We start from the raw sequence: 27759 nt of genomic DNA, 5'->3' as shown, positions 1-27759 counted from the left end.
AGTTCATGATCTAAGCCACAGTCAGCTCCCAGTCTTGTTTTTGCTGACTGTATACAGCTTCTCTATCTTCAGCTGCAAAGAATACAATCCCTCTGATTTCAGTATTTACCATCTGGTAATGTCCATGTGTAGAGTTGTCTCTTGTGTTGTTGGAAGATGGTGTTTACTATGACCCTCTTAAAGTTTGCAAAACTGTTAGCCTTTGCCCTACTTCATTTTGGAGAGAGAGACATACAGTGGATGTGAGTGTTAATAAGGTATATTCGAGTATTTATTGTGCTGCTCCTACAAATTTTCTCTAGGTTTGAAGATTAAAAAAAAAAACCCAGGGCAAAAACAAAGTACATTTTCCTCTTCTGTGGCGTCACTGAATTTGTTAAATATTTATCAAGCACCTAGGGCGTGCCAGACATTAGACAAGAGCAGTGAACACAACCCTGACCTCGGGGCACTAGCATACCAGGAGCTCATCATATATCACAGGGTTTATTTGCTTCTCAGCACTTAATGCTGTGTCAGGATCTTATTTACTAATCTGTTTACTAGGTTTTACATTTCTTTTTCCAGCCGCACCTCCTTCCACCTCTGCTAGAAGAAACCCCGTGAACAGGAACTGTGACCATCTCCTTCAGTGTGTCTCCAGCGCCCAGTACATAGTGGGCTTTCCACTGACATTTCTTTAACGGTAAACTATGTGAGTAGAGACTATCTCTGTCTCCGAGCTCCATCAGGAGCCTAGAACTGGGCTGGGCACATAGTAGGTGTTCAATAAATATCTGTTGAATTAAAGAATGTAAGTGCTGAAGAGAACAAGGAGCTCCTGCTTTTCTCAGCTCTAATCCTAATTTCTGGAGGAGCACCTGGCATATAGTAGGTGCTCAGTACACATAAGTTGAAAGAATGAATGTTAGATCCAAGAGCACAGGACAGACTTCTGGGTTTTGAAGACTGTCTCCTTAGCTCCCAGCTCCACGCCTGGCACACAGTAGGTGCTCAGCCAACCCGCCCCAGCGCGCACTCCCCCGGGCCTCCCTGACTGCTCCTCTGCCTGAGGGGCGGGGCCGACCGGGGTGCCCTCTGTGACGTCACAAAGGCCCCGCCATGCCTCTAGCCTGGGCCCTTCTGCTGCTCTTGGGCCTGAGCGCCCGCCGAGACTGGGGCTGCCTGCAGTGTGACAACTCGGTGCGGGAGGCCCTGAAGCAGCTGCGCCTCGCCCTCATCCCCAGCCGGTTCCAACAAGGGCAGCTGCAGGCCCGCGCTCAGGTCGTGCTGCGGGGCATGGAAGGGCCTTTCTTCCGGGACTACGCGCTAAACGCCTTTGTGGGCAGAGTGGGTGCGTGCTGGGGCGGGGAGAGGGCCCTGGACCTTGGAGAAGGGGACCAGTGGGCGAGCCCGAGGCTGGGCGGGGAGGCCACGCCCTCGAGAGGGGGGACGGGGCCGTCCCGAAGGGAGATGGAGTCGATGATCCCTTGGCTTTCCCAGGGACCCACGGGAATTTCCTCCCCTCTCGTCCCCAGGGATAGACCGTCTGGACCTAGTGGCGTCCTTTGTCAAGAATCAAACAAGCAACTTAATGGCTAATTCTCTGAGAGGTAGGAGCTAAGAGGGAAAACCTTTTCCCAGCTCCCTTGCCCCTCCTCCCTTTCCACCGGTCCACTAGGCCTTCTCTTCATATAAAAATAAAAGCAATCGCATGTATAGCCTTTACTGTGTGTCTGACAGCGTTCTAGAAAAGCCTAGGACAGTTCATCAAGGTAGGCGTTGTTGTGACCTGCCCTTTACGGAGGGGAAGACTGAGACTCAGAGGGGTTAGGCAACATGCCAGCCCCATTGTTTTTTTCTTTTTGGCAAATAAAGTTTTATTGAAACACAGCCACACCCATTTATGTAGGTATTGTTTATGTTGCTCCTGCTCACCAAGGCAGAGCTGAGTAGGGACAATGACCATATGGCCCTTAACGCTGAAAATATTGACTGTCTGGACGGACCTTCACAAAAAAGCTTATAGCCGCAGGTTTCAACTCAGGCTGTAGGCTGGAATCCCCTAGGAAACTTTTAAAACAGTCTAGGAGCCCAGGCCAATTAAATCAGAATATAGGGGATGGGGCTTGAACATCAGTCATTTTTAAAGCTCTCACCTTTAAAAAAAAATGATTTTTATATTTCAAAGAACTTCTAATAGAAAAGTTGTATGAATAATACAATAAGCACCTATACACCGTTCTTTTTAAATATTTTTAATTTGGCTGTGCCAGATCTTAGTTGCAGCATGTGGAATCTAGTTCCCCAACCCAAGGATCAAAGCAGGGCCCCCTGCTTTGGGAGCAGGAAGTCTTAGCCACTGGAAAGTGAAAGTAAAGTCACTCATTCGTGTCCAACTCTTTGCGACCCCGTGGACTGGAGCCTATCAGGCTCCTCCTCCATGGGATTTTCCAGGCAAGAGTACTGGAATGGGTTGCCATTTCCTTCTCCAGAGGATCTTCCTGACCCAGGGATCAAACCTGGGTCTCCCACATTGTAGGCAGACACTTTACTGTCTGAGCCACCAGGGAAGTCACCATTCTTAACATTTCACTACATGGTAGCCTATTGCCACATTTGGTCTGTGTGTGTGTGTGTGTGTGTAACCATTTCAGAGTTAGTGACACTTTAAATTCTTCAGCAGGCAATCTTCTAAAAACAAAGAAAGACATTCTCTTGCACAATGAATGTAACTTGGAATTTATATTACAGTGTATACAGATTTATATTACAATTCCATACTATTATCTAGTAAGTAATCTTCATTCAAATGTTCCCAATTGTCTGAATCATGCCATTCATCGCTAGTTTTCTTTCAACTCTGGATCTGTTCTGATTCAGCTATCTTTTATAACAATGACATTTTTGAAGAGCCTGGGTCAATGATTCTACCAACTAATATTACTGGAGGTCGGCTCCATAGGCATGGAGCACCCAAGTGGCTGATCTTAGTTATTCTGTCTCCAGCTCCCCCAGAGATCGACCTGCTACCTTGTGGCCCACAGCCACCACCAAGAATCACATCGTTAGCATAGACTACATGGTGTGGCCCAAGGCTCCCAAGTAAAGAAAGATACACTTGACAGGCAGGATATTCCAAAGGACTTAGAGGTTACCTCCCAGGAGGCAGGGAGTCAGATGAGAGCCAAAGCTTTTGTGGAATGTGAACATTTGGACAACTCAGGCCTTCTGAGTTAACCCTTTACTAGACAATATGTCAAATGGGGCCAAATGCCATGGAGAAAAGAATAAAGCAGGGACCGGGGATAGGGCGTGCTGGGAATAGGGGCGCGGCTTGCAGGTGAAAACAGGGCAGCCAGGGGACTTCCCTGGTGGTCCAGTGGTTAAGACTCCGCACTTCCACTGCAGGGGGCATGGGTTCAATCCCTGGTCTGGGAATTAAGATCCCACATGCAGCTTGGTGCAGCCAAAAATAAAAAAATAAATACATAAAAGGATGTTTTTTAAAAAAATAAGGCAGCCAAGAAGGATGTCACTGAAAGATTAGCATGTGAGAAAAGATGTAGAGGAGAGGGGGAAGCAACCATGAAGGGGTAGAAGTCTAGGGTAGAAGGCTGAAGGCAGAAAGAATAACCACGGTAATACCTGAGATGGGTCAATGATTGGCATATTCACAGAACCTCAAGGAGGCCAGGGAGGCTGGAGTGGAGAGAAGAGAGAGCAAGGGAGAACTGTAGAAGATGAGATTCTAGAGGTAACGGGGTGGGCATGCATAGATTGGTACCCATTAATTAGTAGGGACTTATAATGGTAAGGACTTTTGACTTCTACTCTGGGTCACATAGGAGGATTCTGAGCAGAAGCGTGATGCTAGTGAACTGCCTGAGCTTTTAATGGGGTCCCTCTGTCTGCAGAGAACAGATTTAGCAGGGCAATGGGGAAGGCTGGGGGACCAGTGGGAAGGTTGTAGCAATCAATGGCCCAGACAAGAGACGATGATGGCTGGCACCAGGATGGCAGCGGTGGAGGGGCTAAGAAATGTTGGATTTCTGGACCTCTCTTGAATATTCACAGACAAGATTTGCTCACATGCATGTTGACAAATTGCATATGAAATGTAAGAAAAAAAGAGTCAAAGCACCAAGGATTTTGGCTTGGGTAACTAGAAACATGATGGCTCCCTCAATGAAGATGGAAAAGACATCGTCTTCATAGATGGAGTTGCAAGTGGGTTTGGAGGAGGATGTCAAGATTCAGTCTTAGATTCATTGAGTTTAAGATGCCTGTTAGACATTGAAGGTGGAGATCCTGAATGGGTAGTTGGAGATATGCCCCTGGATATCAGTGAGTGGTCTAGGTTAGTGACACCAGCTCAGGAGGCCTCAGTGTATTTAGAACAGTGCTGTCCAATGGAGATATGTGAGGCACAAATAGTCACACGGGTAATTTAAAAATTTAAGTAAAATAAACTTTAATAGATTTTATTTAACCTAATACCTAAAATATTACCGTTTGAACATGAGAGCAACACAAAACTATTGAGACGTCATAGTTATTTTTTTCATACCCTGTCTTTGAAATCCAGCATACGTTTTATACTAACATCATCTCTCAATTCAGACTAGCCCATTTCAAGTGCTCAATCCTCATGTGTGTCTAGTGACTGCCATATTGGACAGTGCGTGTCCAGGTAATATACAAAACTATTCAGCTGGATGAAATCGTGAAGGTGTGAGTGTAGACAGAATAGAAGAAAAGAGGAGAGCAGGTCAGGGAAAAGGAGAGGAGAGGTGCTCGAGTCCACCCTTCTATTACTTACCAGATGAGGAAACTGAGGCCAAGGCAGGATGGTTTAGCCTGGGTCCCCACAGTGGATCAGAAGGTAGACGTAGGTTCTCCAGGCCATAGATTTGCCCAGCGGATCCAGAGGAATAGACAGTCTTGCTTAGAAAAGGAGTTTCCTCATCCCTCCTCTCTTCTTTCAAATGTTTGTTTCGGCTGCATCTCAACTGGGGATAATCCTGCCCTCGGCAGTGAAAGTTCAGAGTCCTAACCAATGGACCAGCAGGGAATTCCCATCACCTGTTCTCTTTGAAGCTGCAGGTGAGGCGGCTTGCTGAGTGCCTCCCATCATATAAGGATCTGCTTCTTTCCTCAGATGAGCCTCTGCTGGATGAGCTGGTGACTCTTAGGGAGAGGGTAATCAAGGAACTCAAGAAAGTGTTAAGATCATATGAATTAAAAGGTGTGGCATCTCTCTCCACTAAGCCCCCTTCTCCCCTTCCTCATCATCACTTGATTCCCTTCTCCCACCTTGTCTTCCAGACTCCTCTCTTTACCTCCCCTATGACTCAGCCTTCTCTGCCTCTCCCCCAAATTCCCTTCTCTCCTTTTCCAATCTCACTCCTTCCTCCCTCTCCCAGTCCTTTCCCATTAAATTCTTAAATTGCTGGCCCAATCTAAGTCACCTCTGTTCTTTTCTCTTGCAGCCTGTGATCCCAAAATTTGCCGTAAGTCCTGGGTTTATTGTCTGTTCTTCCCTTTGCTACCCTCCTACCCTTTGGGGCTTCCCTGGTGGCTCAGCTGGTAAAGAATCCACCTGCAATGTGGGAGACCTGGGTTCAATCCCTGGGTTGGGAAGATCCCCTGAAGAAGGGAAAGGCTACCCACTCCAGTATTCTGGCCTGGAGAATTCCATGGACTGTATAGTTCATTGGGTTACAAAGAGTTGGACACGACTGAGCAACTTTCACTTCACTTTACCCCCTTTTGACCTTGTCCCCCCCAAATCAAGCCCTGCTATCATACCTACTCCATCTGGTATTTCCTCCACCCCAAAGCTATGGCACGAAGGGGTATCTAACTTTTGAGGGCTTATGAAAGTCATTGCAACCTGCAAAAAAGGATTTGTGGGGGAGATTTTAGGCTAGGATAGGCTACGTTGTAGTGAAAAATAAACCCCCACATCTCAGTGGTTTAACGGAAAAAGGGTTTATTTCTCTTTTGCCAAAATTCCATTGAAAGTTGAACAGATATTCCAAGTAGCTCAAGGATCCAGGCTGCACCTACATCATGGATACTAAGCTAGCTCCAGAAGGGAGAGTAAATAGAGAATCCCACAGTGCCTTTTATAACTAGGTCTGGGAGTGACATACATCCCTCTGCCCACCTTCCATTGGCCAGAACTCAGTCACATGGGTGCAACCTACTGCAAAGGAGCTTGGGAAATGTAGTCTTCCTGTGTGTCAGGAAGCAGCGAAGACAGATGAGTGAGCAGGCAGCCAACCTATGCCTCTGGGGGCAGCAGAGTGGGAACAGAGAAGAAAGCACATTCTTTTGGTAGGCATTTAATTTAAAATTAATTTAACATAATCACATGTCTACCAACTGAATGTTAAGTCAACTACACAACTAATTCCACCCTTCAGTGCTGCTGCTAAGTCACTTCAGTCCTGTCCGACTCTGTGCAACCCCAGAGATGGCAGCCCACCAGGCTCCCCCATCCCTGGGAGTCTCCAGGCAAGAACACTGGAGTGGGTTGCCATTTCCTTCTCCAATGCATGAAAGTGAAAAGTGAAAGTGAAGTCACTCAGTCGTGTCTGACTCTTAGCCACCCCATGGACTTCAGCCCACCAGGCTCCTTCGTCCATGGGATTTTCCAGGCAAGAGTACTGGAGTAATTATGTACAAATTATTTTTAATGTGACTCATCAGTGCATTGAGCAAAATGGGACCTCCAAATTCAGGAAGGCCAAGGGACTCCCTGTCTTCTTTCCCCTTCTGCCTTCCTACCCTTTGCCAGTCCTCTGGTATCTCCCCTCATCCCACTTCTCCCTTTCCTCTTGCTCAGGCTTGCTGAAAGAAGAAGTCCTGGATTGTTTACATTGTCAGATGATCAGTCCCAAATGCATCAGAGAAAAGTACTGTTTCAGTAAGCTCCTGGAGTAGGGGAAGGCATGGGACAGGTGCATGAGAGGTGAAGTCAGCCACATCCCAGTAATACGGCTTTTTAAAAAGATGTTTATTTATTTATTTGGCTGTACCAGGTCTTAGTTGCTGCATGTGGGATCTAATTCTCTGATCAGGGATGGAACACACCGCCCCCTGTATTGGGAGTGCAGGCAGAGTCTTAGCCACCCAACCATGAGAGAACTCCTGAATATGGCTTTTGAGGTCTCCCACATACAACCTTGAACCCTTCCCTTGCCATTTGATTACTGTATGGCCCAGAAGTTGCTTCCATATTCTGAAATTCACTTTCCTCCTACTAATTGGAAGACCCCTCTGTAACTTTACAATGCTTCTAAGGCCAAAATGGCAGGTACTAGAAAAGCATTTTATTTATAGCCAGTGCCATACTTGGGGAGTATGGCAGGACGTGCTGAATTCACTCATTCAGAGGCTTTAAAAATATGTATCTTTATAGTACAAAGCGTAATACAGTGAACTGCTATAAATCCATCAAGGTTGAATAGTTATGTTCAACATTTTCACATGCTGTTCCCACTCTCTCACTGCTCCTCTTTCTCCCTTACTTCAATAAAGTCTCAGAATTCCCCTCCTCAGAGAGAACTCCCCGATCACAAACTAAAGGATCACTTCCCTGGGAGTTGTGGGTTTCCCTGGTGGCTCAGATGGTAAAGAATCTGCCTGCAATGCAGGAGACCTGGTTTAATCCCTGGGTCAAGAAGATCCCCTGAAGAAGGGAATGGCAGCCCACTCCAGTATTCTTGCCTGGAGAATTCCATGGACAGAGGAGCCTGACAGACTACAGTCCATGGGGTTGCAAAGAGTCAGAACTGAGGGACTAACATTTTCACCAAGTCCTCTCTGCCACCTCCACCTCCCATCCAATGAGATGCATTTGGTGCTGTGCTATGTTGACTGCTCCATGAGAGCAAGGATTTTGCCAAAGGAATTTCCAGCAGTATCCCAAAAGCCTAGAAAGGTGCCTGGGACACAGAATATGTGGAATGGATAAATGAAAAAGTCAGACCCAGGAAAGGGCAGGGACTAAGCAGGGAGAAGGGAGAGAGAGGCCCGACCCTAGCCAGGTTGCGGAGTGAGCAGGTGGGTGTGGGTGCATGCCCAAGGAAGGGTGATGACTTGGAGGTCGGGCTGTTTCCCCTCCCTCTCGACCGCCCACCCCTCCACCCCAGTCGACGGGCAGCCCCGCATGGACCTGCAGTATCATAAGAAAAATGAATTCCAATGGAGTCCTGGCCTGACTGGCAGCATCATTTCCGTGTGTCTTGCTGTCTTGGCCTTCGGTATCATCGTGGCTTCGTGAGTCATCCCTGCCCTCTCCTGAGGTCGCCAAATGCCCCCACTGGGCCCCTCAAGGAATGGCACTGCCCTGGATCAGTCACTGTGTCATTTGGGAATCTCCTCCGCAGTCACTTTATGCCTCTGTCTCTGTTTCCCTGTCTCTCTGCACCTCTCACTATCTCTTTTTTCTTTCTTTCATATCTCTCTGTCCATTTCTTTCTCTCCTCTCTGGGCCCAGGAGAGAGCTGGTGGGTGTGGCCCCATGCTCTCCCCCACCCCTGGGCCCCATTTTGTCTTTTCTGGGTCCTCAATCCAGAGCCTCCTGTCTTTTTCCCTTCTTTCTGTTTTCACATTTCATACCCTCTCTCCCAGTCCCAACTTTTCTCTCCTCCCTCCTCATGTAACTGATTGGCTGAGAACCCTGGAAATCTGCCCAGAGACTCATGATGTCACTGGCTGAGCCAAATAAAGCCAATGATTGGAGGGAAAGTTTTGGGTGGTCAGTAGACCTGGTGGGGTCTGAAGTTCTTTTTCTAACCGGTGGGCTTTGTCTCTCTGACCAGGGCTATTACATACAGGCGAAACCGAAAACTCCTGCTTCAGTAGGGCGCTGGTTTTGAGGTTTGTAAGGGGAAAGGAAAAGAAGTTTATTAAAGTCTGTGACAAATTCCTCAATGTCTCCATCAGTATCTGGAGGACTCTGCCTCAGCTGGTGTAGCTCTGCACACCTGACTGAGTGCATCTCAAGGTTGGGACCATGTCTCATTCATCTGTCGATTCCAATTACCCTAATTCAAAGTGGAAGTTATTTAGATTTTCAAGAGTGATCGATAACCTACGATGAGGACTTGAAGGGGGCAACCATTCCTACTTTGGGGGGAAAAAATGCATCCAAAAGGAGAAGTACTGTGGTGTGACCATAAAGGTCAAAAGCTTGCCACCTGTTGCCAAGATACCAGTTTTAATACCTGCACAGTAGAGCTCACTTTGACTGGGACGGTTTTGAAGAGAGATAACAGAGGAGGTGACCTTTGAAACAGAACCATCTCCAATTGAGAGGGTTTTAGAGTTGTTTCCAGCCTCTCCAAGCATAGGCATACTTCTCAGGAGGCTGCAGATGCTGGTTCCCTTGGCTACATTGCTCCTGACGCGCTCGCCATCTCCTTCACCTGCACCGCTGGCCTGTGCTTTGGGGGTACTGCAGCCCCTTCGGAGATGCTCACTTCTTAAGCTGGTGGGCAGACCAGTGCCTACCCCGGGAAAGGTTTTAGCTTGGGGGGATGAGGAGAGCCTCAGCTGGTGGCTTCAAAATGCTTTTTGCTTGGGTAGTAGTGTTGTTTTGGTTTTTAGAAATATCTTCACACTACAGGTCCAGCCACTGCCTAAGTTCCTGGGAATTTCATGGAGCAATGCACAATAGATGGGTACTTAAATTGCTCATAAATTATAGCGTGATAAAAAAATTATAGTGTGATGAGAGCTCCAGGAGAGCTCAGTCTGGGGTGGGAGAGACAGTTACCTAATAATTACATTACAGCAATTATTATACTATCAAGTTAGTGGGAACCCAAGGGTGGGAGTTGCCAATTCTGGCTAGGCCAAATGGTAATGAAATGGAGCAGGACTCCATGGTCCTTCCCCCCATGTCCTCAGCCAGCCTTTCCCCACCCCAGCCCTGTGGAAAAACTTCAACCAAAGAATAAACATCATCAGAAAAATGAGAAAATGCAGAAGAAGAAAAAAAACAATCCAACAAGACTAAATAAGAGTTTAGTATTTAAGCATGGTTAAGGAACTTTAGTTCCTTCTCAGGGGTTATAGCTAATATTCTGAGCCACATCCAATGAGTTGTCTTGTAGATATTTAAATACCACCCCCATCACATGGCAGAAGTTATCTACATGATGGCCAGACTGTAGCTGTGACATAAACTGCCACAATTCTGAGAATTGGGCTCAAGGAAATAGTAACAAATCAATTTTGGAACTGAAGGTTAATTGTACTTAAAATAATCAAGATGACACTAGTCAGACGACCGATGACCAACTTCAAGATGACTGTCAGAGCTGACTGTTCTGTTTCTGCATGTAGCCCCCTCTCTCAGCCTATAAAAGCTTTGTTCACTGGTTGTGTGTTGGGGGGTGACCACTATCTCCCCAATTTCAGTTCAGTTCAGTTCAGTCTCTCAGTCACGTCTGACTCTTTGCAACCCCATGAACCGCAGCACTGTAGGCCTCCCTGTCCATCACCAACTCCCAGAGTTTATCCAAACTGATGTCCATTGAGTCAGTGATGCCATCCAACCATCTCTTCCTCTGTCGTCACCTTCTCATCCTGCCCTCAATCTTTCCCAGCATCAGGGTCTTTTCCAGTGAGTCAGCTCTTCACATCAGGTGGCCAAAGTATTGGAGTTTCAGCTTCAGCATCAGTCCTTCCAATGAACACCCAGGACTGATCTCCTTTAGGATGGACTGGTTGGATCTCCTTGCAGTCCAAGGGACTCTCAAGAGCCTTCTCCAACACCACAGTTCAAAAGCATCAATTCTTCAGTGCTCAGCTTTCTTTATAGTCCAACTCTCACATCCATACATGACTACTGGAAAAATCATAGCCTTGACTAGACGGACCTTTGTTGGCAAAGTAATGTCTCTACTTTTTAATATGCTGTCTAGGTTGGTCATAAATTTCCTTTCAAGGAGTAAGCATCTTTTAATTTGATGGCTGCAATCACCATCTGCAGTGATTTTGGAGCCCCAAAAGATAAAGTCAGCCACTGTTTCCACTGTCTCCCCATCTATTTGCCATGAAGAGCAATATTGCATAGGAATCTGGAATGTTAGGTCCATGAATCAAGGCAAATTGGAAGTGGTCAAACAGGAGATGACAGGAGTGAACATCGACATTCTAGGAATCAGTGAACTAAGATGGACTGGAATGGGTGAATTTAACTCAGATGGCCATTATATCTACTACTGTGGGCAGGAATCCCTTAGAAGGAATGGAGTAGCCATCATAGTCAACAAAAGTATCCGAAATGCGGTGCTTGGATGCAATCTCAGCAACAGAATGATCTCTGTTCATTTCCAAGCCAAACCATTAAATATCACGGTTATCCAAGTCTATGCCCTGACCAGTAATGCTGAAGAAGCTGAAGTTGAACAGTTCTATGAAGACCTACAAGACCTTTTAGAACTAACACTCAAAAAAGATGTCCTTTTCATTATAGGGGACTGGAATGCAAAAGTAGGAAGTCAAGAAACATCTGGAGTAACAGGCAAATTTTATCTTGGAGTACAGAATGAAGCAGGGCAAAGGCTAATAGATTTTGCCAAGAGAACTCACTGGTCATAGCAAATACCCTCTTCCAACAACACAGAAGATTCTACACGTGGACATCACCAGATGACCAACACCAAAATCAGATTGATTATATTCTTTGCAGCCAAAGATGGAGAAGCTCTATACCATCAGCAAAAACAAGACCAGGAGCTGACTGTGGCTCAGATCATGAACTCCTTATTGTCAAATTCAGACTTACATTGAAGAAAGTGGGGGAAACCACTAGACCATTCAGGTATGACCTAAATCAAATCCCTTATGATTATACAGTGGAAGTGAGAAATAGATTTAAGGGACTAGATCTGATAGAGTGCCTGATGAACTATGGATGGAAGTTAGTGACATTGTACAGGAGGCAGGGATCAAGACCATCCCCAAGAAAAAGAAATGCAAAAAAAGCAAAATGGCTATCTGAGGAGGCCTTACAAATAGCTTTGAAAAAAAGAGAAGCAAAAAGCAAAGGAGGAAAGGAAAGATATACCCCCATTTGAATGCAGAGTTCCCCCCAAGTTGCCAGCATCCAAAATAAAGCACATTTTCGTCTCCACCAGCCTAGTCTCTTTATTGGCTTTTGAGAAGCAAGCAGTGTGATCCCACTTTCACTTATAGAAATAGAGGAAAGTTTCCTACAGGAGGTTGTAAGAGCTTTTCCTGCAAGAAAAGTAGGAATTTTCCAAAAGTAGAAGAGAAAGGATATTGTGGGCAGAGGGAACAGAAAATACAAAGATCAAGAGATGGGAACTATTAATAACTTGACATAGATGGTGTTTTCCATCTACATCACATATTCTACTGGCATTACTTATATCAACCTATTCAAACCTCACAACCCAACGCAGAGGATATTTTTTAATCTCCCATCTGCAGTGATACTGAATCAAACAGGAAGGCGGTTGCCCAGGAAAATTGAACAATTAAGTAACAGGCTCGATTCATTCACCAGCAGTGTTAGTTGGTGTCTTGAAGACTTTTGCTTTAGTAGGAGATATTTCAGTTAGATGGGTTAACTTGCCTATGACGTCGCTTTCTGTGGAGGACAGTGAAAGACTCTGGCTATAATAGGAACACTCACTGTGCCAGCAGAGCCATGCATTTCCCAAATGCCATGATTTCAGGAGCTGCAAAGCAGCTATTTACACCTGTTCTCTCTCCCGACGTTCTATTTCTGGACTCCATTTCCCAGCATTCCCGCGCTCTCAGAGACCCGAGGCCTGGAGGAGCGTGAGCCGCAATGGTTTCCGGGAAGTGTGGTCCAGTTTGCGAAACGGAGTTTAAAGTACCGGGACTTGTGGTACCGCGCAGGCGCTCTCCGGGGCTCGAAGGAGGGCGGGAAGGCCTGGCCGCCGTGCACCACCCAGGGGCGCCCAGGTGAGTTCCGACCTGGCGGATCCAAGAGGTAGCAGCTGGGTGTGGGCTGGCCCAAGCAGGCAGGCAAGCACGTAGGGGGCGGGCCAGAGTCCGCTTGGGTGGGAGGGGAAGGGCGCTGTAGGCAACGCCCCGCCCCCTCCTGCCGCTCGCGAGGCGGCCCCAGAGCCGACAGCCTTCCACTCAGCGCGCAGCAATTGGGCGCCTGCTGTTTTCGAGCAGTCTATCCGAGAGCGGAAATGTTGCGATTTCTTCAAAAGGACAGTGTACCAGTTCTTCACTTGGCAGGTGAAGAAAGAAGCCAAGGAGATTCCGTGGCTTCTCCCAGAACCCAGTGCTGATGAGTGGTCAACCTGGGCTCACGCCCAAGCCCTAGCCTACTCTGCACGGTCACGCCCTCGGTGCCTGTCCTGATACTGAGCGTCTGTTGCCCTCTCTTTGGGTCTCATCTTCCCTCTCTAATCTCCCACCATCACCCTAATCCCCATTCTGTCCCCCTCTCTCCCTAGGTCTCTGCTTCTTTATCTCTGAGTCTGCCCCCTTCTCTCTGTCTCTGTGTGCCCCCGGCCCCCATAAGTCTCTGTGTTTTTTCTAAAAACAAAGTTTCAGTTTACTCCAAAACCATTGCATCACGATCACACGAGGAGTGAACATCCATACAATACTATTGATTAGCTACTCTGCAAGCTTTCCTTAGATTTTGATAATTGTCCTAATGTCCTAAACGGCAAAAGAAAAATCCCATATCATGCACTGCATTCGTGCTCCTGTTTAGTCTCCGTTAACCTGTAACAGTTCAGTCTTTTTTTGACCTTCATTCATCTCGGCAATCCTGAATATATAACAGACTGTGTGCTTCTCCTATGGTCCCTCAGTTTAGACATGTTGAAGTTCCCTCGTGATTAGATTTAGGTCACATGCTTTTGGCAGGAATACCTTAGGAATGATGCTGTGTCCTTAACAGACCAGCAGCCTGTGATGTCAGCTTGGCCATCATCAGTCACATTGGTCTTGATCATTTGGCTAATGTGGTGTCTGCCAAGTTTCTCGGCTTAAAAATTATCTTCATTTTATAATTACAGTAGATCCCCTTCCCCTTGGAGGATACATTCCAAGATCCCCAATGGATGGCTGAAATCTCGGAAAGTACTGAACCCTCTATATGCCATTGTTAACTAAAGAATAAAACAACCAGTTATTTTACCAGCAAAATGGGCTTATTCAGGAATAACAGAGAATTGTAATTCTGGAAAAGAAGGTTAGAGCAAAAGCCATGGGAAGTCCAACAAATGAGAGAGGAACTTTATTTTATAAAGAAAAAACAAAACAAGGAATTCGGGAAGAGTTGTTTCTAACAAAAGTCCATTGGAGAAAAGTGAGAGTTCCAGGCGATTATGGTTTCTCATTGGCCTAGTTGCTGCGGTAATTTCTTGAAGGAGGAGATGCAGTGTACATCTTTTCCAGTTTTATGCGTGTCAGTTGCTAAGTCATGTCCAATTCTTTGCAACTGTAGCCTGTCAGTCTCCTCTGTCCTTGGAATTCTCCAGGCAAGAAAACTGGAGTGGGTAGCCATTCCCTTCTCCAGGGGATCTTCCTGACCCAGAGAATGAACCTGCGTCTCCTGCATTACCGGCAGATTCTTTACCATCTGAACCTCCAGGGAAGCCCCACTTTAAATGAGGTTCCCCTTTATTAATTTTCACACCATGTTTTCTTCTAAGCATTTGTACCTATGATAAAGTTTTATTGATAAATTAGGCACAGTAAGAAATTAAAAATAATAAAATAGTATATTATAACAATACAGTGTAATAAAAATTTTATGAATGTCATCTCTCAAAAAATATCATTGTACAAATTTAATGCCTCTTGCATCTTAACTAAGCACTTAGGCACTGTGACTAACTTTGCGGGTTGAATTTTTTTTTTTTTTTGGCTGTGCCACGCGACTTGCAAGATAATCCCTGACTAGGGATTGAACCCAGGGCCATGGCAGTGAATTGTCCTAACTACTGGATGCCAAAGAAGTCCTGAATTTCTTTTTCTTTCTTCACAATTTCACAGTTAGAAGATTAATTCTTACTGTAGGTCTTAGCAACCGCAGCATGATTTTTTCTTCTTTCCTTATTAAGTTGAAAACTTTCACCTTTTCACTTCAAGCTTCTTTTTGGCGTATTCAAGTGGCCAGCATCAGCATGACTACTCTTCAGCTTTGGGGCCATTATTAAGGAAAATAAGGGCTACTTGAACACAGGCAGTGTGATACTTCAAGAGTCAATCAAGACAACTAAGTGGCTATCACACGGGATGGAGCTTCCCAGGTGGCTCAGTGGTAAAGAATCCACCTGCTAGCACAGGAGACATGGGTTCGATCCCTGGGTCAGAAAGATCTCCTGGAGTAGGAAGTAGCAACCCATTCCAATACTTTTGCTTGGAGAATCCCATGGACAGAGGAGGCTGGTGGGCTACAGTCCATGCAGTCGCAAAAGAGTTAAGACATGACTGAGTGACTGAACATCTGACAGGATGCACTGGACAAGGAGATGATTCACACCATGTGGGACAAAGCAGGACTGCACAATACTCAGAATGGTGTGTGATTTAAGACTGATGAATTGTTTCTTTATGGAATATTCCACTCTGTTTTTGGACCACACTTGACCTCAGGTAACTGAAATCACAGAAAGCGAAATTGTGGATAAGGGGAAACTCTGCAGTAATGAGTGACTTGTGAGGAGAGAGTTAAGACTGTGTAAGACCTTCATGAAAATTCCACCCACTGGTTTCAGCCCTCAGGTGCATGCGTTCCCGTGGAGCCAAGTGTGTACGTGTGGCTGTTTGCCACCTGTGAGGCTCTGAGTCTGTTTCTGGACTGTGTTAGTTTCCCATTTCTGCTGTAACAAATTACCAGAAACTTACTGGCTTAAAACAACAGAGCTGTAGTGTTCTCCTACAGTTCTGGAGGCCAGAAGTCTGAACTCGGTTTCAGTGGGCTTCTATCAAGTTGTCAGCAGAGCCATGCCTCCCCCCGCCCGAGTCTCCAGGGGAGAATCCATCTCCTTGCCTTTTCCAGCTTCCGGGGGCTGCCTGCATCCCTCGGCTAGTGGCCCCTTCCTCCAGCTTCAAAGCATGGTGCCTTGTCTCTCTGACTCCACTCTTTACATCTGTCCCACCGCCTTCTCCTCCGTGTCAGATCGACCTCTGCCTCCCTCCTATAGGGACCCTTGTGATCATGCTTAGGGTCCAACCAGATAATCCAGGATGGCCTTCCCTTCTCAAGATGCGTGACTTACTCACATCAAAAGTTCATCCTGGGGGACTTTCCTGACGGTCCGGTGGTTGAGACTTCATCTTCCAATGTGGGAGATGTGGGTTTGATCAACCTGGTCAGGCAGCTAAGATCCCACATGTCTCGTAGCCAAAAGACCAAAACATGAAACAGAAACAGTATTATGGCAAATTCCATAAAGACTTTTTAAAATGGTCCACATAAAAAAAAATCTTTAAAATCTTATTTAAAAAAAAAGAAGAAGTTCATCTTAGGTCTTCTCTGGTGGTCTAGTGGCTAAGACTCTGATCTTCCAACGCAGGGGGCCCAAGTTTGATCCCTGGTTGGGGAACTAGATCTCATACTGCAACTAAGGGTCCACATGCCGCAACTGAGACCCAGTGCAGTCAAATAAATAAATATTTTTTAAAAGTTCATCCTGGAGATATGTTTGGAGACCATTATTCAGCCCACCACCTGGTCTATTGCTCACACCTATTTTCCCCACAGGCAGAAAGTCCCTCCAGGGCAGAATCACAGCTTACTCATCTCTCTGCCCTTAACACCCTAAGTGGATCCTGTTACTCACATGGGGCACAGAGCATGTTTGATCAATGAATGAAGGGGACCACAGTCTGAGCACCAGCTTCTCTGTCTCTCTTTCTTTTTTCTTTTGGCCGTGCCACGCAACATATGGGATCCTAGTTCCCTGATTAGGGATCAGATCCATACCCCATGCAGTGGAAGTGTCAAGTCCTAACAACTGAACCACCAAGAAAGTCCCTGAACACCAACTTCTCTATGTAGAGGATTCTTTAACTTGGTTTCAGTAGCTGCAGTCTTTCTTTAAATGACATCTTAAGCAGGAGTCCAGGATCCTGAAGCAGGATTTTGGGACAGGTAAAAGGAGCTCTGCAAAATGTGGTCCATCCATACAATGGAATATTACTCAGCCATTAAAAGGAATGAGGAGGGACTTCCCAGGCAGTCTAGTGGTTAGGACTTCACCTTCCGATGCAGGAGGCGCGGGTTCAATCCAGGGGTCTGGGAGCTGAGATCCCACATGCCTCGGGGCCAAAAACCAAGTATAAAACAGAAGCGATACTGTAATAAATTCAATGAAGACTTTAAAAATGGTCCAAATGCAAAAAATTTTTAAAAGGGAAACCATCACAATATTGTAATTATCCTCCAATTAAAAATGAAATAGGAATGAGGCACTGATTGTGTGCTGTAACATGGATGAGGTTTGAACACACTGTGCTGAGTGAAAGAAGCCAGACACAAAAGGTCATATGTGGATGGCTCCATTTATGTGACATGTCCAGAATAGGCAAATGCATTGAGACAGAAAGATGAGCAATTATGGGGGGTGGGGGAGGCTGGCACGGGAGAAGAGAGAGTCAAGGGCGACTGGTTAATAGCACAAGGTTTCCCTGCAGGGCGATGATGAACGTGTCCTGGAACTAGATAGCGCTGACGGTGGCACACCATTGTGACTGCATTGTGACTGCCACCAAGTTGTATATATTCAAATGGTTAAAATGGTATATTTTCTATGTGTTTTACTACAATTTAAAAATTATAAGACACTTCTATGTATAAGATAGATAACCAACAAGGACCTACAGTAGAGCACAAGGAAGTCTACTCAATATTCTGGGATAACCTGTAAGAGAAAATAACCTAAAAAAAAAAAGAATGGACATATATATGTGTGTGTAAGTGAATCACTTTGCTGTACACCTGAAACGGACACAGCACTGCAAATCAACTCTACTCCAATATTAAAAAATTTTTAAAAGATAAATAAAAATTGTAAGACAAAAAGGAGGGGTTGTTGGGATTTCCCTGGTGGTCCAGAGGTTAAGAATCCGCCTTGCAGTGGAGGGGACACGGGTTTGATCCCTGGTCTGGGAACTAAGATCTCACATGCCGTGGAGGAACTAAGCCCGCATGCCACAACTACTGAGCTGTTGGGCCACAACTAAAGAGTCCGTGTGCCACAGTGAAAGATCTCACAAGATGCCACTAAGACCCAACACAGCAAATCTGTAAAAAAGAATTAGCTCTGTGAGCAGACTTCTGGATTTGATTCTCCCTCCAACACTTGATCTTTCTGTGACCTTGAGCAATGACCTTGGCCTCTTGGGCTCGGATTTCCTCACCTGGGGATAACTGTAGCTACTTCTCTGAGAGCTGTTGTTTGGGTGCAGTGGGCTGAACCCCTTGATTGTGAATGGTGATGGTTACAGAATGGAGGCCTCAGGCAGCCTGTCCTGAGCCTCTGCTTTGGCTCTCAGGAGAGCAGGGGCCCCTCTATCACGAGGCGTCTTTGACAAAGTGTCTGTCCAAGCCAGAACTGACACCCTCTCTGTTCTGTCTTCCTCTAGTAGCTTTGTGGACTCAGGCCTGGTCCTTCCTTTTGGAGATGCATTCCTGGGACCCTGCAATGGCCATCAGGACCCTGACGAGCAAGGGCCAGGTGAGTCTGGGCTCCCTCTTCCTGGAGATAACTTTGTGGGCCCTAGAGGGCCTCCCTGCCTGTGTGTGTGCCCTCAAGACCTGCCTCTCTCAGTACTGGGAGAGATACAATGATGGGATTTCTCTGAAACTGGGAGGTGCGGGGTGGGTCACAGGATGCTCTGAACTGGGTAGGGTGTTAGATGAGGTCTAAAAATCAGTCATCTAACGCTCAGCAGTCTTTTGGTTACCAGGTGAAGTGGGTAGTGATGGCTTTGCTTCACCCCTGAGCCTTATTATTGGAGTCAGGAGTGAGGGTTGGAATCCGAGTAGGAGTCTAGGATGGAGTGTGACTTAGGAATAGCTCTGGCACACAATGACTTGGTAGTTTTTTAAGTGTTTCTCAGGGTTGTCATGTACAGGTGTGCAGGTTACGCACTACACAAAGGCACCTCCTCTCAATGGCATGATTTGCATATCCTCCCTCATACATCGGTATATTTATTATAGCAATTTACACGCAGATGGCAGTCAACTGTCATATGCTAGAAATAATTGGTGTAGTATAACAACTTTCCACCAGATGGCGGTAAAGACGGGGGGGAGGGGGGACCGTGTTCTATACGGTTGGCCAAAAAGTTCGTTCGGGTTTTTGCCACCCTAATCTGCCGAGTCAGAATTTCAGGCCAGAGAGCAAGTGGTAGGCTCTTGACCCATGACTTGTCCCACCCCAGGATTCTAGAAAGACATGCCCCTCTGTGATGTAATATTGGCCCTGGCAGGAATCAGTGACCTTCAAAGACGTGGCCGTGGACTTCACCCTGGAGGAGTGGGGCCGCCTGGGGCCTGGCCAGAGGGAGCTGTATCGGGACGTGATGCTGGAGAACTACCAGAACCTTCTCTCTTTGGGTGAGGCTCTGCCTCCTGCCGTCCTCTCATGGCCTCTATGCCCACCCACTGCTTAACTGTGGGCATTCCTTCACTGGGGTCCTCTCTGCTCCTCTCCCGGGCCCTTGCTGGGTGGCCCATTCATCTGTCTCTCCAATGGCTTCTCCCAGAATCCCAGCATACCCAGGCCCCGAGTCTTCTGCCTGTCCCACCGACCCTTCAGCCAGTGCCCCTGCCTTCTGCTTCTTTTTAAAAAAATTTTATTTTAATATAGTTGATTTACAATGTTAATTTCTGCTATGCACCAAAGTGACTCAGTTATACATATATATATCCTTTTTCACATTCTTTTCCGTTTTGGTTTGTCACAGGATGTTGAATAGAGTTCCCTGTGCTATACAATAGGACCTTGTTGTTTATCCATTCTATATGTAATAGTTTGCATCTGCTAATCCCAAACTCCCATTCCTTCCCTCCCGCCCCCCCTCAACCCTTGGCAACCACAAATCTGTTCTCTATGTCTATGAGTCTGTTTGTTTCATAGAATGAAACATCTGTTTCATTTGCCCTGTACCCGCATTACCCCAATCTCTGCCTCTATCTTCACCTGGCCTTTTTCCCTCCCAATGTGTCTGTGTGTCTCTATTCTTATAAGGACCGCAGTCACTAGAATTAGGGTCCACCCTAATCCATTAGGACCTCATCTTAATTAGTTACATCTGCAAAGCCCCTTGTTCCAAATCAGGTCACGTGCTGAGGTCCCTGGGGACTCACTTCCCCCCACTGCAGGAAGAGAGGAATTGTTTGTTTAGTTGCTATGTTCAACTCTTTGTGACTCCATGGACTATAGCCCACCAGGCTCCTCTGTCCATGGGATTATCCAGGCAAGAATACTGGAGTGGTGTGCCATTTCCTTCTCCAGGAATGTCCCCACTCAGGAATCAAACCAGCATATCCTGCATTGGCAGGAAGATTCTTTACAACTGAGCCACCTGGGAAACCCAAAGACAGCAGGTCTGAAAAAAAAAAAAAATCAGATGAGATGAATTTTAGTTATCTGTTTTGTGACACCCAATCTAGCCAAAGTATGATCATGTGGGCATATGCTGACATCATAACACCCAATTAATTATTAATGAGATCATTTTCTTTTTTCTCCATGTCAAGTCTTCAGAATGTGGTGTGTATTTTGCATTCAACTTGAACACAGAGCTGGAAGCTTAAACAGTGACGTCGGGGCTCAGGCTCTCTCTGGAATGGAGTAGGCACTCAGTAATCAAGTTTTGTGTTGGCCATTAGATCATCCAATCATTAGGCATCCAACGTATGCATCTCCTCTGTAGACCCAGGGCCTGGAGCCCAGCCCTGAAGCCTCCCTGTAACCATGGCCTCCATGGCCAAGTCTTGTGTCTTTTCCAGGAGCAGGGTTTCCTGGGGCCAAACCCGATGTGATCTCCCGCCTGGAGCGAGGGGAAGAGCCCAGGACGGAGAGGAGAGAAACCCAGCAAGTTACCTGTCCAGGTGGGTAAGTGTGTCTAGCAGGTGTGAGACATCTTCCCACCCCATCTGTTGTGATCAGTGATGGTTATTCAAGAGTGAGGGAATGTAATATACAGGCTGTCACTGCGGGCCCTGGATTTGAATCCAAACTCCACTACTTCCTGGCCCTGTGACCTTCAGGCAAGTCATTTAGCCCTTGTGTACCTCAGTTTCCTCATCTGCAAAATGGGATCAATGATAGTACCTGGAATTGGGAAGAATAAGTGAGTTAACATGTAGAGGGCAGCCTGGAGCTTCTCACCCAGGAAACCCCATGCTCAGACTAGGCTCCAGTGGTTATCATTGTGGTACCCAGAAGTGGTGCCTGGCCTGACATGTTAGGAGACAGGAAGAAGGCAGATTTCTGCCCCTACTAGCCCACAACCTCATCAGAGGAGGGAACAGAAGCATCTCTCTTTCCATCACTGTCCGTCCTGTTGTGGGACCAGGACTTGCCCCCTCCCTCCCCTTCAATCATCACATCAGGCTCCAGTCCTATCCCTCCTGCCCCTTCTCTTTGCCCAGTTCTGCTCCCCCTCTCCCACAGCACTGGCTCAAGGCCTCAGCGACCCTTACCTGGACCCTCACCCCAGCCTCCTCCCTGGCCTCTCAGCTTCTAGTCTTACACCCTATGGTTCATCTCACAAACAGCCCCAGAGCCCATCCCTCCCCTGCCCACAGCCCTCCTGTGACTCCCCAGTGCCCTGAGTCAGAGTCCTAGCCCAAACCTGGTACTCGAGGCCCTACATGGTCCAGCCTGTTCTGTCTCTGGCCTCATCTCTCATCACCATCCACCTGTGGTGATACCCTACACCCTACCTCACTCACCAAAGCCCCTGTCCCTCCCTGAACTTGAACATGTGTTCCCACTTTGGGTCTTTGCATATGTTGTTCCCTCTGCCTGGAACACCCTTCCCTGCTTTGTCTGCCTGGCAAACCCCTTTCATGTTCCTCAAGGATACAGGTCTCCTCTTCCAGGAGGCCTTCCCTGACTTCCAGGCTGAGTGACCTGCCCCTTCTTGGTGCTTTCACGGCTGCTTGCTTGAGCTACTATTACTGCACTGGTTCACGCGGCAGTGAGACTGTGGACCCTAGAGCCAGACTCTCTGAGTTCGAATCTGAGCTCTGCCACTGACAGGCCATGTGACTGTGGGCAAGTGACTTAAGCTCTGGGTGCTTATATGTAAAGTGGGATACTAACAGTACCCACTTCACTGAGTTTCTTATGAGGACTAAGAGAACTCTGGACTCTTGAGACTCAAGTGGGTTTCCATGGATGAGATCATCTCCCATATGTCTTTGAAGTTCACATCAGTAGAGAAAAGCACATTCACGTGACTCTTGCAGAGAGGATGACTCAGAAGCCCACATGTGATCTCTCTAGCCTTTGCGTGCTAAGTCACTTCAGTTATGTCCGACTCTTTGCAACCCCATGGACTCTAGCCTACCTGGCTCCTGTAGGAGAATCCATGGGATTCTCCAGGAAAGAATACTGGCATGGATTGCTGTGCCCTCCTCCAGGGGATCTTCCCGGCCCAGGGGTCAAACCCATGTCTCTAAGGTCTTCTGCATTAGCAGGCAGGTTCTTCACCACTAGCGCCACCTGGGAAGCCCTTTACCCATACACATATTTGTTATATACTTTGCTGTAGAAACTTTAACTGGGCGTTCAACTTGTTGAGTCATGTAAATCCTTCCAGAAAAATCACCAAATGGGTGGATGGTGGTGGGATCACCTCCAGAGATATAACAACTAAATGCAGTGTGGGATTTTGAAAATAATCATGATGTCATTGGATTAGGCATTGGTTTCTTAGATATGACATCAAAGGAACAAGTGGCGAAAGAAAAAATAAATCAGATGACATCAAAATTTAAATTTTTTTGCTTCAAAGACACTGCAAAGAAAAGGCAACCCACAGAACACAAGACAAATTTTGTAAATTATATGTCTGGCAAGCAGCTGATAATTCATACAACTCAATAATAAAAAGACAATCTCGTTAAAAATAGGATGGCTTCCCTGGTGGTCCAGTGGCTAAGACACCACACTCCCAGTGCATGGGCTAGCTTCCCTCCTTGATCAGGAAACTAGATCTCACGTGCCACAACTAAGAGTTTGCATGCTGCAGTTAAAGATCCTGAGCGCTGCAGCTAAGACCCGGTGCAGCCAAATAAATAAATACAAGGAAAAAAGTGGGCCAAGGATCTCAATAGCCATTTTCTTCAAAGACACACAAATGCTCAACAAGCACATGAAAAGATGCTCTAACATTAGCCTATGTGTGTGCATGCTAAGTTGCTTCAGCCCACGTCTGACTCTTTGCAACTCTATGGACTGTAGCCCAGCAGTCTCCTCTGTCCATGGGATTCTCCAGGCAAGGGTACTGGAGTGGGTTGCTGTGCCCTCCTCCAGGGAATCTTCCCAACCCAGGGATCAAACCTGTGTCTCTTACATCTCTTGCATTGGCAGGTGTGTTCTTTACCACTGGCACCACCTGAGAAGCCCAACATTAGCATATACCTGCTACACAACCAGCCATGGTGAGGTTGAGGTCCACAAACCAGGTGCCAGGTGGACATCATGAATCCTCCACGTACAGTGAACAGTGCTGACAGCCTAGCACATCTTGACCCATGGTTTCGAGCACACCAAATTTTGAAAGGTATTTTTTACCTTTCAAAAAAGATAATTAATTTGTAGCTATGTAAACATCCCAGGAGTTCAGTGCTCAGAGCTTAGCCAAGTGTCGTTGCCATGGTTACAGAGATAGATAAAAACTGAGTACAGTGGACCTTCTGTGTTAACTCTTTACAGCGATGGTATGAGAATGCTCCTACCATCCTCATTTGCCAGCACTGAATATTTTTTAATATTTTCCAATCTAAAAAGTATCAAATGGCATCTGAGTAACTTGACTTTTTCGTAGAAGGCAATGGCAACCCACTCCAGTACTCTTGCCTGGAAAATCCCATGGACGGACGAGCCTGGTAGGCTGTAGTCCATGGGGTCGCTAAGAGTCGGACACAACCGAGCGACTTCACTTTCACTTTTCACTTTCATGCATTGGAGAAGGAAATGGCAACCCACTCCAGTGTTCTTGCCTGGAGAATCCCAGGGACGGCAGAGCCTGGTGGGCTGCCATCTGTGGGGTTGCACAGAGTCAGACACGACTAAAGTGACTTACCAGCAGCAGCAGCAGCAGCAGCAACTTGACTTTTTAGACTACCACTAATGTTGAGCATCTTTTTACAATATATCAGCCACTTGTTTTTCTGTAGAATGCCTGTTCACATTCCTGCTTCACTATTTCATTAGACTATTTCTCTTTTTCTTATTGATTTGTGAAAATGTGTTAAATATTATGGCTAAGAAACGACTATGCACATAAACTGCTTTGCCACTCAATTTTTTGTGTGTTTAGAGTATACTGAGTCCATCCTTCTGTGTCACAACATGAGTCTACCTCATGCCTTTTGAACTAGCAATATGAACTTGGAAGTCTTTTTGAGATTACAATGCCATATCTAAATAATCAGCTTCTTTTGTCCTGGGACAGATGAAGTTGATATTTTCCATTTCTTTCAGACTTGGAGACAAGCTCTGCAACTAATCAGGAGATGCTTCTAAAAAAGAATATTTCTGAAGAGGTGGCTTCCCCAATGGCAAAGATGGAGGGAATTTTAAGGGCAGTGCTTGGAGACGCCAAGCTGGGGGAGTCCTGGACGCGTGGCTGTCAGCTGGAAGACCAGGGCAAGCAGGAGAGGTGTTTGAGATGGTTGTTCGCTACTCCCAAGGAAGATACCCATGGGGAGAGGGGCCTTGGCTGCAATGAGCTTAGGAGAAGCTTCAAGAGGACCTCAGCCTTCATCAGGAAGCAAAGAGCGCCTGGGGGAGAGAGGCCTCAGAAGTGGACTGGGTCAAGAAAGAGCCTCAAATGCCAAAGGACCCTTGTAGAGAAGAAACCATTTAACTGCATGGAATGTGGGAAAGCCTTCGTCTACCATTCTGACTGCATTCTACACCAGAGAATTCACACTGGAGAGAAGCCCTACAAGTGTAATGATTGCGGAAAGGCATTCAGCAACAGCTCGTATTTCATCCAGCACCACATGATCCACACAGGAGAGAAGCCCTACGCCTGCAACGAGTGCGGCAAGACCTTTACCCAGAGCTCATCACTCACCGAGCACCAGAGGATCCACACTGGAGAAAAACCCTACAAATGCAAGGAGTGCGGGAAAGCCTTCACCCAGAGTTCCTCCCTCATCAAGCACCAGCGATGCCACACAGGGGAGAAGCCCTATAAATGCCACCAGTGTGGGAAGTTCTACTCCCAGGTGTCCCACCTCACCCGCCACCAGAAAATCCACACAGGAGAGAAGCCCTACAAGTGTAACGAGTGCGGGAAGACTTTCAGCCACAACTCATCTCTGACACAGCACCAGCGAGTTCACACTGGAGAGAAACCTTATGAGTGCCCTGAGTGTGGCAAAGCCTTCAGCCACAGTTCATCGCTGATTCAGCATCAGAGAATTCATACTGGTGAGAAGCCCTATGAGTGTCACGATTGCGGGAAGGCTTACACCCAGATCTCCCACCTCATGAGGCACCAGAGTATTCACATAGGGGAGAAACCCTATATATGTAATGAGTGTGGAAAGGCTTTTGGTCACACCTCCTCCTTTACTCAACACCAGACAATTCACACTGGTGAAAAGCCCTACAGGTGTAACAAATGCGGGAAAACCTTCAGCCAGAACTCCTCGCTTACACGCCACCAGCGAATTCACACTGGGGAGAAGCCCTATGAGTGTAAAGTTTGCAGGAAGGCATACACCCAGATCTCCCATCTCATTCAGCACCAGAGGATTCACACTGGAGAGAAACCTTATGAGTGCTGTGAGTGTGGGAAAGCCTTTAGCCGGAGCACCCATCTTATCGAGCATCAGAAGATCCACACGGGCGAGAAACCCTATAAGTGTAAGGAGTGTGAGAAAACGTTCAGTCACAGCTCATCCCTCACTCAACACCAGAGGATTCACACTGGTGAGAAGCCCTATGCCTGTAAGGAATGCAGGAAAGCCTTCAACCAGAGCATCCACCTTATTCAACACCAGAGGATTCACACTGGGGAGAAGCCCTACAAGTGTAAGAACTGTGGGAAAACGTATACCCAGATCTCACACCTCATTTAACACCAGAAAGTTCACAGGGGTGGCAAGCACTCTGCATGTAACAAATGTGGAGAGGATTTCAACTGGGGATCACACCTGGCAGAACACCAGAGACTTAATGCTATGCATGGCGTCTATGTCTGAGGTGATTTTGAAAAAGCCATTTCTTGGAGCATGCAGCTCGCTGATCAGAGAACTCATGCTGACTAGAGAGCCTGCGAGTGAAACAGATTGGTGATTCTGCTGTTGGATTCCATTCAGCCTTCATCAGCAGTTGTAACTTCCTCCCAGAGAGGAGCCCTAACACTATGTATTGAGAGAGTTGGTTCCTTTATTTTCCTAGGAGGAGGATGGCACCATTTATCACCAGCTGGGACAGCTTCTGATCATTTAAAGGGCTTCACCCTAAAACCCTGGCTTCCCCTCTATTTCTCAGCCTTTCAGTGTCTCCAGGTGGTGGTAGATATGGGGTGGTCTAAATGAGATGCATCTTCATCTGGGATCTTTAATGTCTCTCAGTTTTCTGCTGTTTCTCCCTTTCTGTTCTTATGAAGATTATGAAAACTGAAAATGTTAGTCATTCATGTCCAAGTCATCAGTCATGTCAAGAGTCAAGAGTCATGTCCAACTCTTTGCAACTTCTTGGACTATAGGCCACCAGGCTCCTCTGATGGAATTTTCCAGGCAATACTGGAGTGGGTTCCTGGGTTGGGAAGATCCCTTGGAGGAGGGCATAGCAGCCCACTCCAGTATTCTTGCTGGGAAAATCCCATGGACAGAGGAGTCTGCTGGGCTTCAGTCCATGGAGTGGCAAAGAGATACAACTGAAGTGATGAGCATGGTATGGCACGCCTAAAATATTTATTGGTATAATCACAAATATGTGATTTTATAAACAACTTTTTAACTTGATATAATGTGAATATTTTCCCATGACAATGCAAAAATATATATATACATATTGTACAAAATTAATATATATACATGTGTATATATCTGTCATCATTTGCCATTTTTAACAGCTGCATAGTATTTCATACTAGAGTTTCTTGAATTTATTCAACCAACCGCTGTTAATGGATATTTGTTTTATTTACTTTTTTTTTTTAATCACTGGACATACATTATTTAACACTTGTGCAAATTATCCCCATAAGATGAATTCCTAGAAGTAAGCTTATGGGATCACAGAATGTCCATATTTAAAATTTTGATAGTTACTGCTAAATAATCCTCAGAAAAGGATGAACCAATTTACATGACTCCTGAAAGTGTATGTGAGTGCATATTTCTTTGTTCCTCCATGTTGTTCATAAATACTCAATATTAGTCTCATTATTTTTAACATTTCTAATCTAATAAATAAAACATCCTACTGATAGGGAAATTAATGATCTTTTTATACATTTATTGATATTTTGTCTTCTTCAAATTGCTTCCTTGTGTATTTTGCCCATTTTTAATTAGGC

General features: G+C 46.3%; 3 protein-coding genes across 4 annotated transcripts in view; 2 read left to right on the top strand and 1 right to left on the bottom strand.

Annotated features, from left to right (window-relative positions):
- Positions 1–1090: 1090 nt before the first annotated feature.
- Positions 1091–8920, top strand: IZUMO2 (IZUMO family member 2). Its single transcript, XM_070772251.1, has 7 exons — positions 1091–1333; positions 1518–1592; positions 5141–5227; positions 5472–5492; positions 6833–6913; positions 8142–8268; positions 8814–8920. The coding sequence occupies exons 1-7, from the start codon at positions 1102–1104 to the stop codon at positions 8854–8856; spliced, it is 666 nt and encodes a 221-aa protein (XP_070628352.1). The 5' UTR covers positions 1091–1101; the 3' UTR covers positions 8857–8920.
- Positions 8921–12902: 3982 nt separating this feature from the next.
- LOC109571902 (zinc finger protein 184) lies at positions 12903–26446 on the top strand. Its single transcript, XM_019978415.2, has 5 exons — positions 12903–12957; positions 18616–18707; positions 19468–19594; positions 20993–21094; positions 24702–26446. The coding sequence occupies exons 2-5, from the start codon at positions 18654–18656 to the stop codon at positions 26309–26311; spliced, it is 1893 nt and encodes a 630-aa protein (XP_019833974.2). The 5' UTR covers positions 12903–12957; positions 18616–18653; the 3' UTR covers positions 26312–26446.
- Positions 14236–27759, bottom strand: part of ZNF473 (zinc finger protein 473) — a 31602-nt gene continuing 18078 nt past the window's right edge. Inside the window, exons 5-6 of one of the 2 annotated variants that reach the window (XM_070772197.1) lie at positions 16252–16365; positions 14236–14684 (exon numbers count right to left, since the gene is read on the bottom strand). In XM_070772197.1, the coding sequence (XP_070628298.1) occupies positions 16253–16365 (113 nt within the window). In that variant the 3' untranslated portion in view covers positions 14236–14684; position 16252. Of the gene's footprint in view, positions 16366–27759 lie in introns of both variants that reach the window. The other variant, XM_070772195.1, reaches the window with a different exon arrangement.

The sequence above is a fragment of the Bos indicus genome, chromosome 18 (genome assembly GCF_029378745.1).
Source record: "Bos indicus isolate NIAB-ARS_2022 breed Sahiwal x Tharparkar chromosome 18, NIAB-ARS_B.indTharparkar_mat_pri_1.0, whole genome shotgun sequence".
NCBI classification, from domain to species: Eukaryota; Metazoa; Chordata; class Mammalia; order Artiodactyla; family Bovidae; genus Bos; species Bos indicus.
This window is presented reverse-complemented; position numbering and strand designations above follow the sequence as displayed.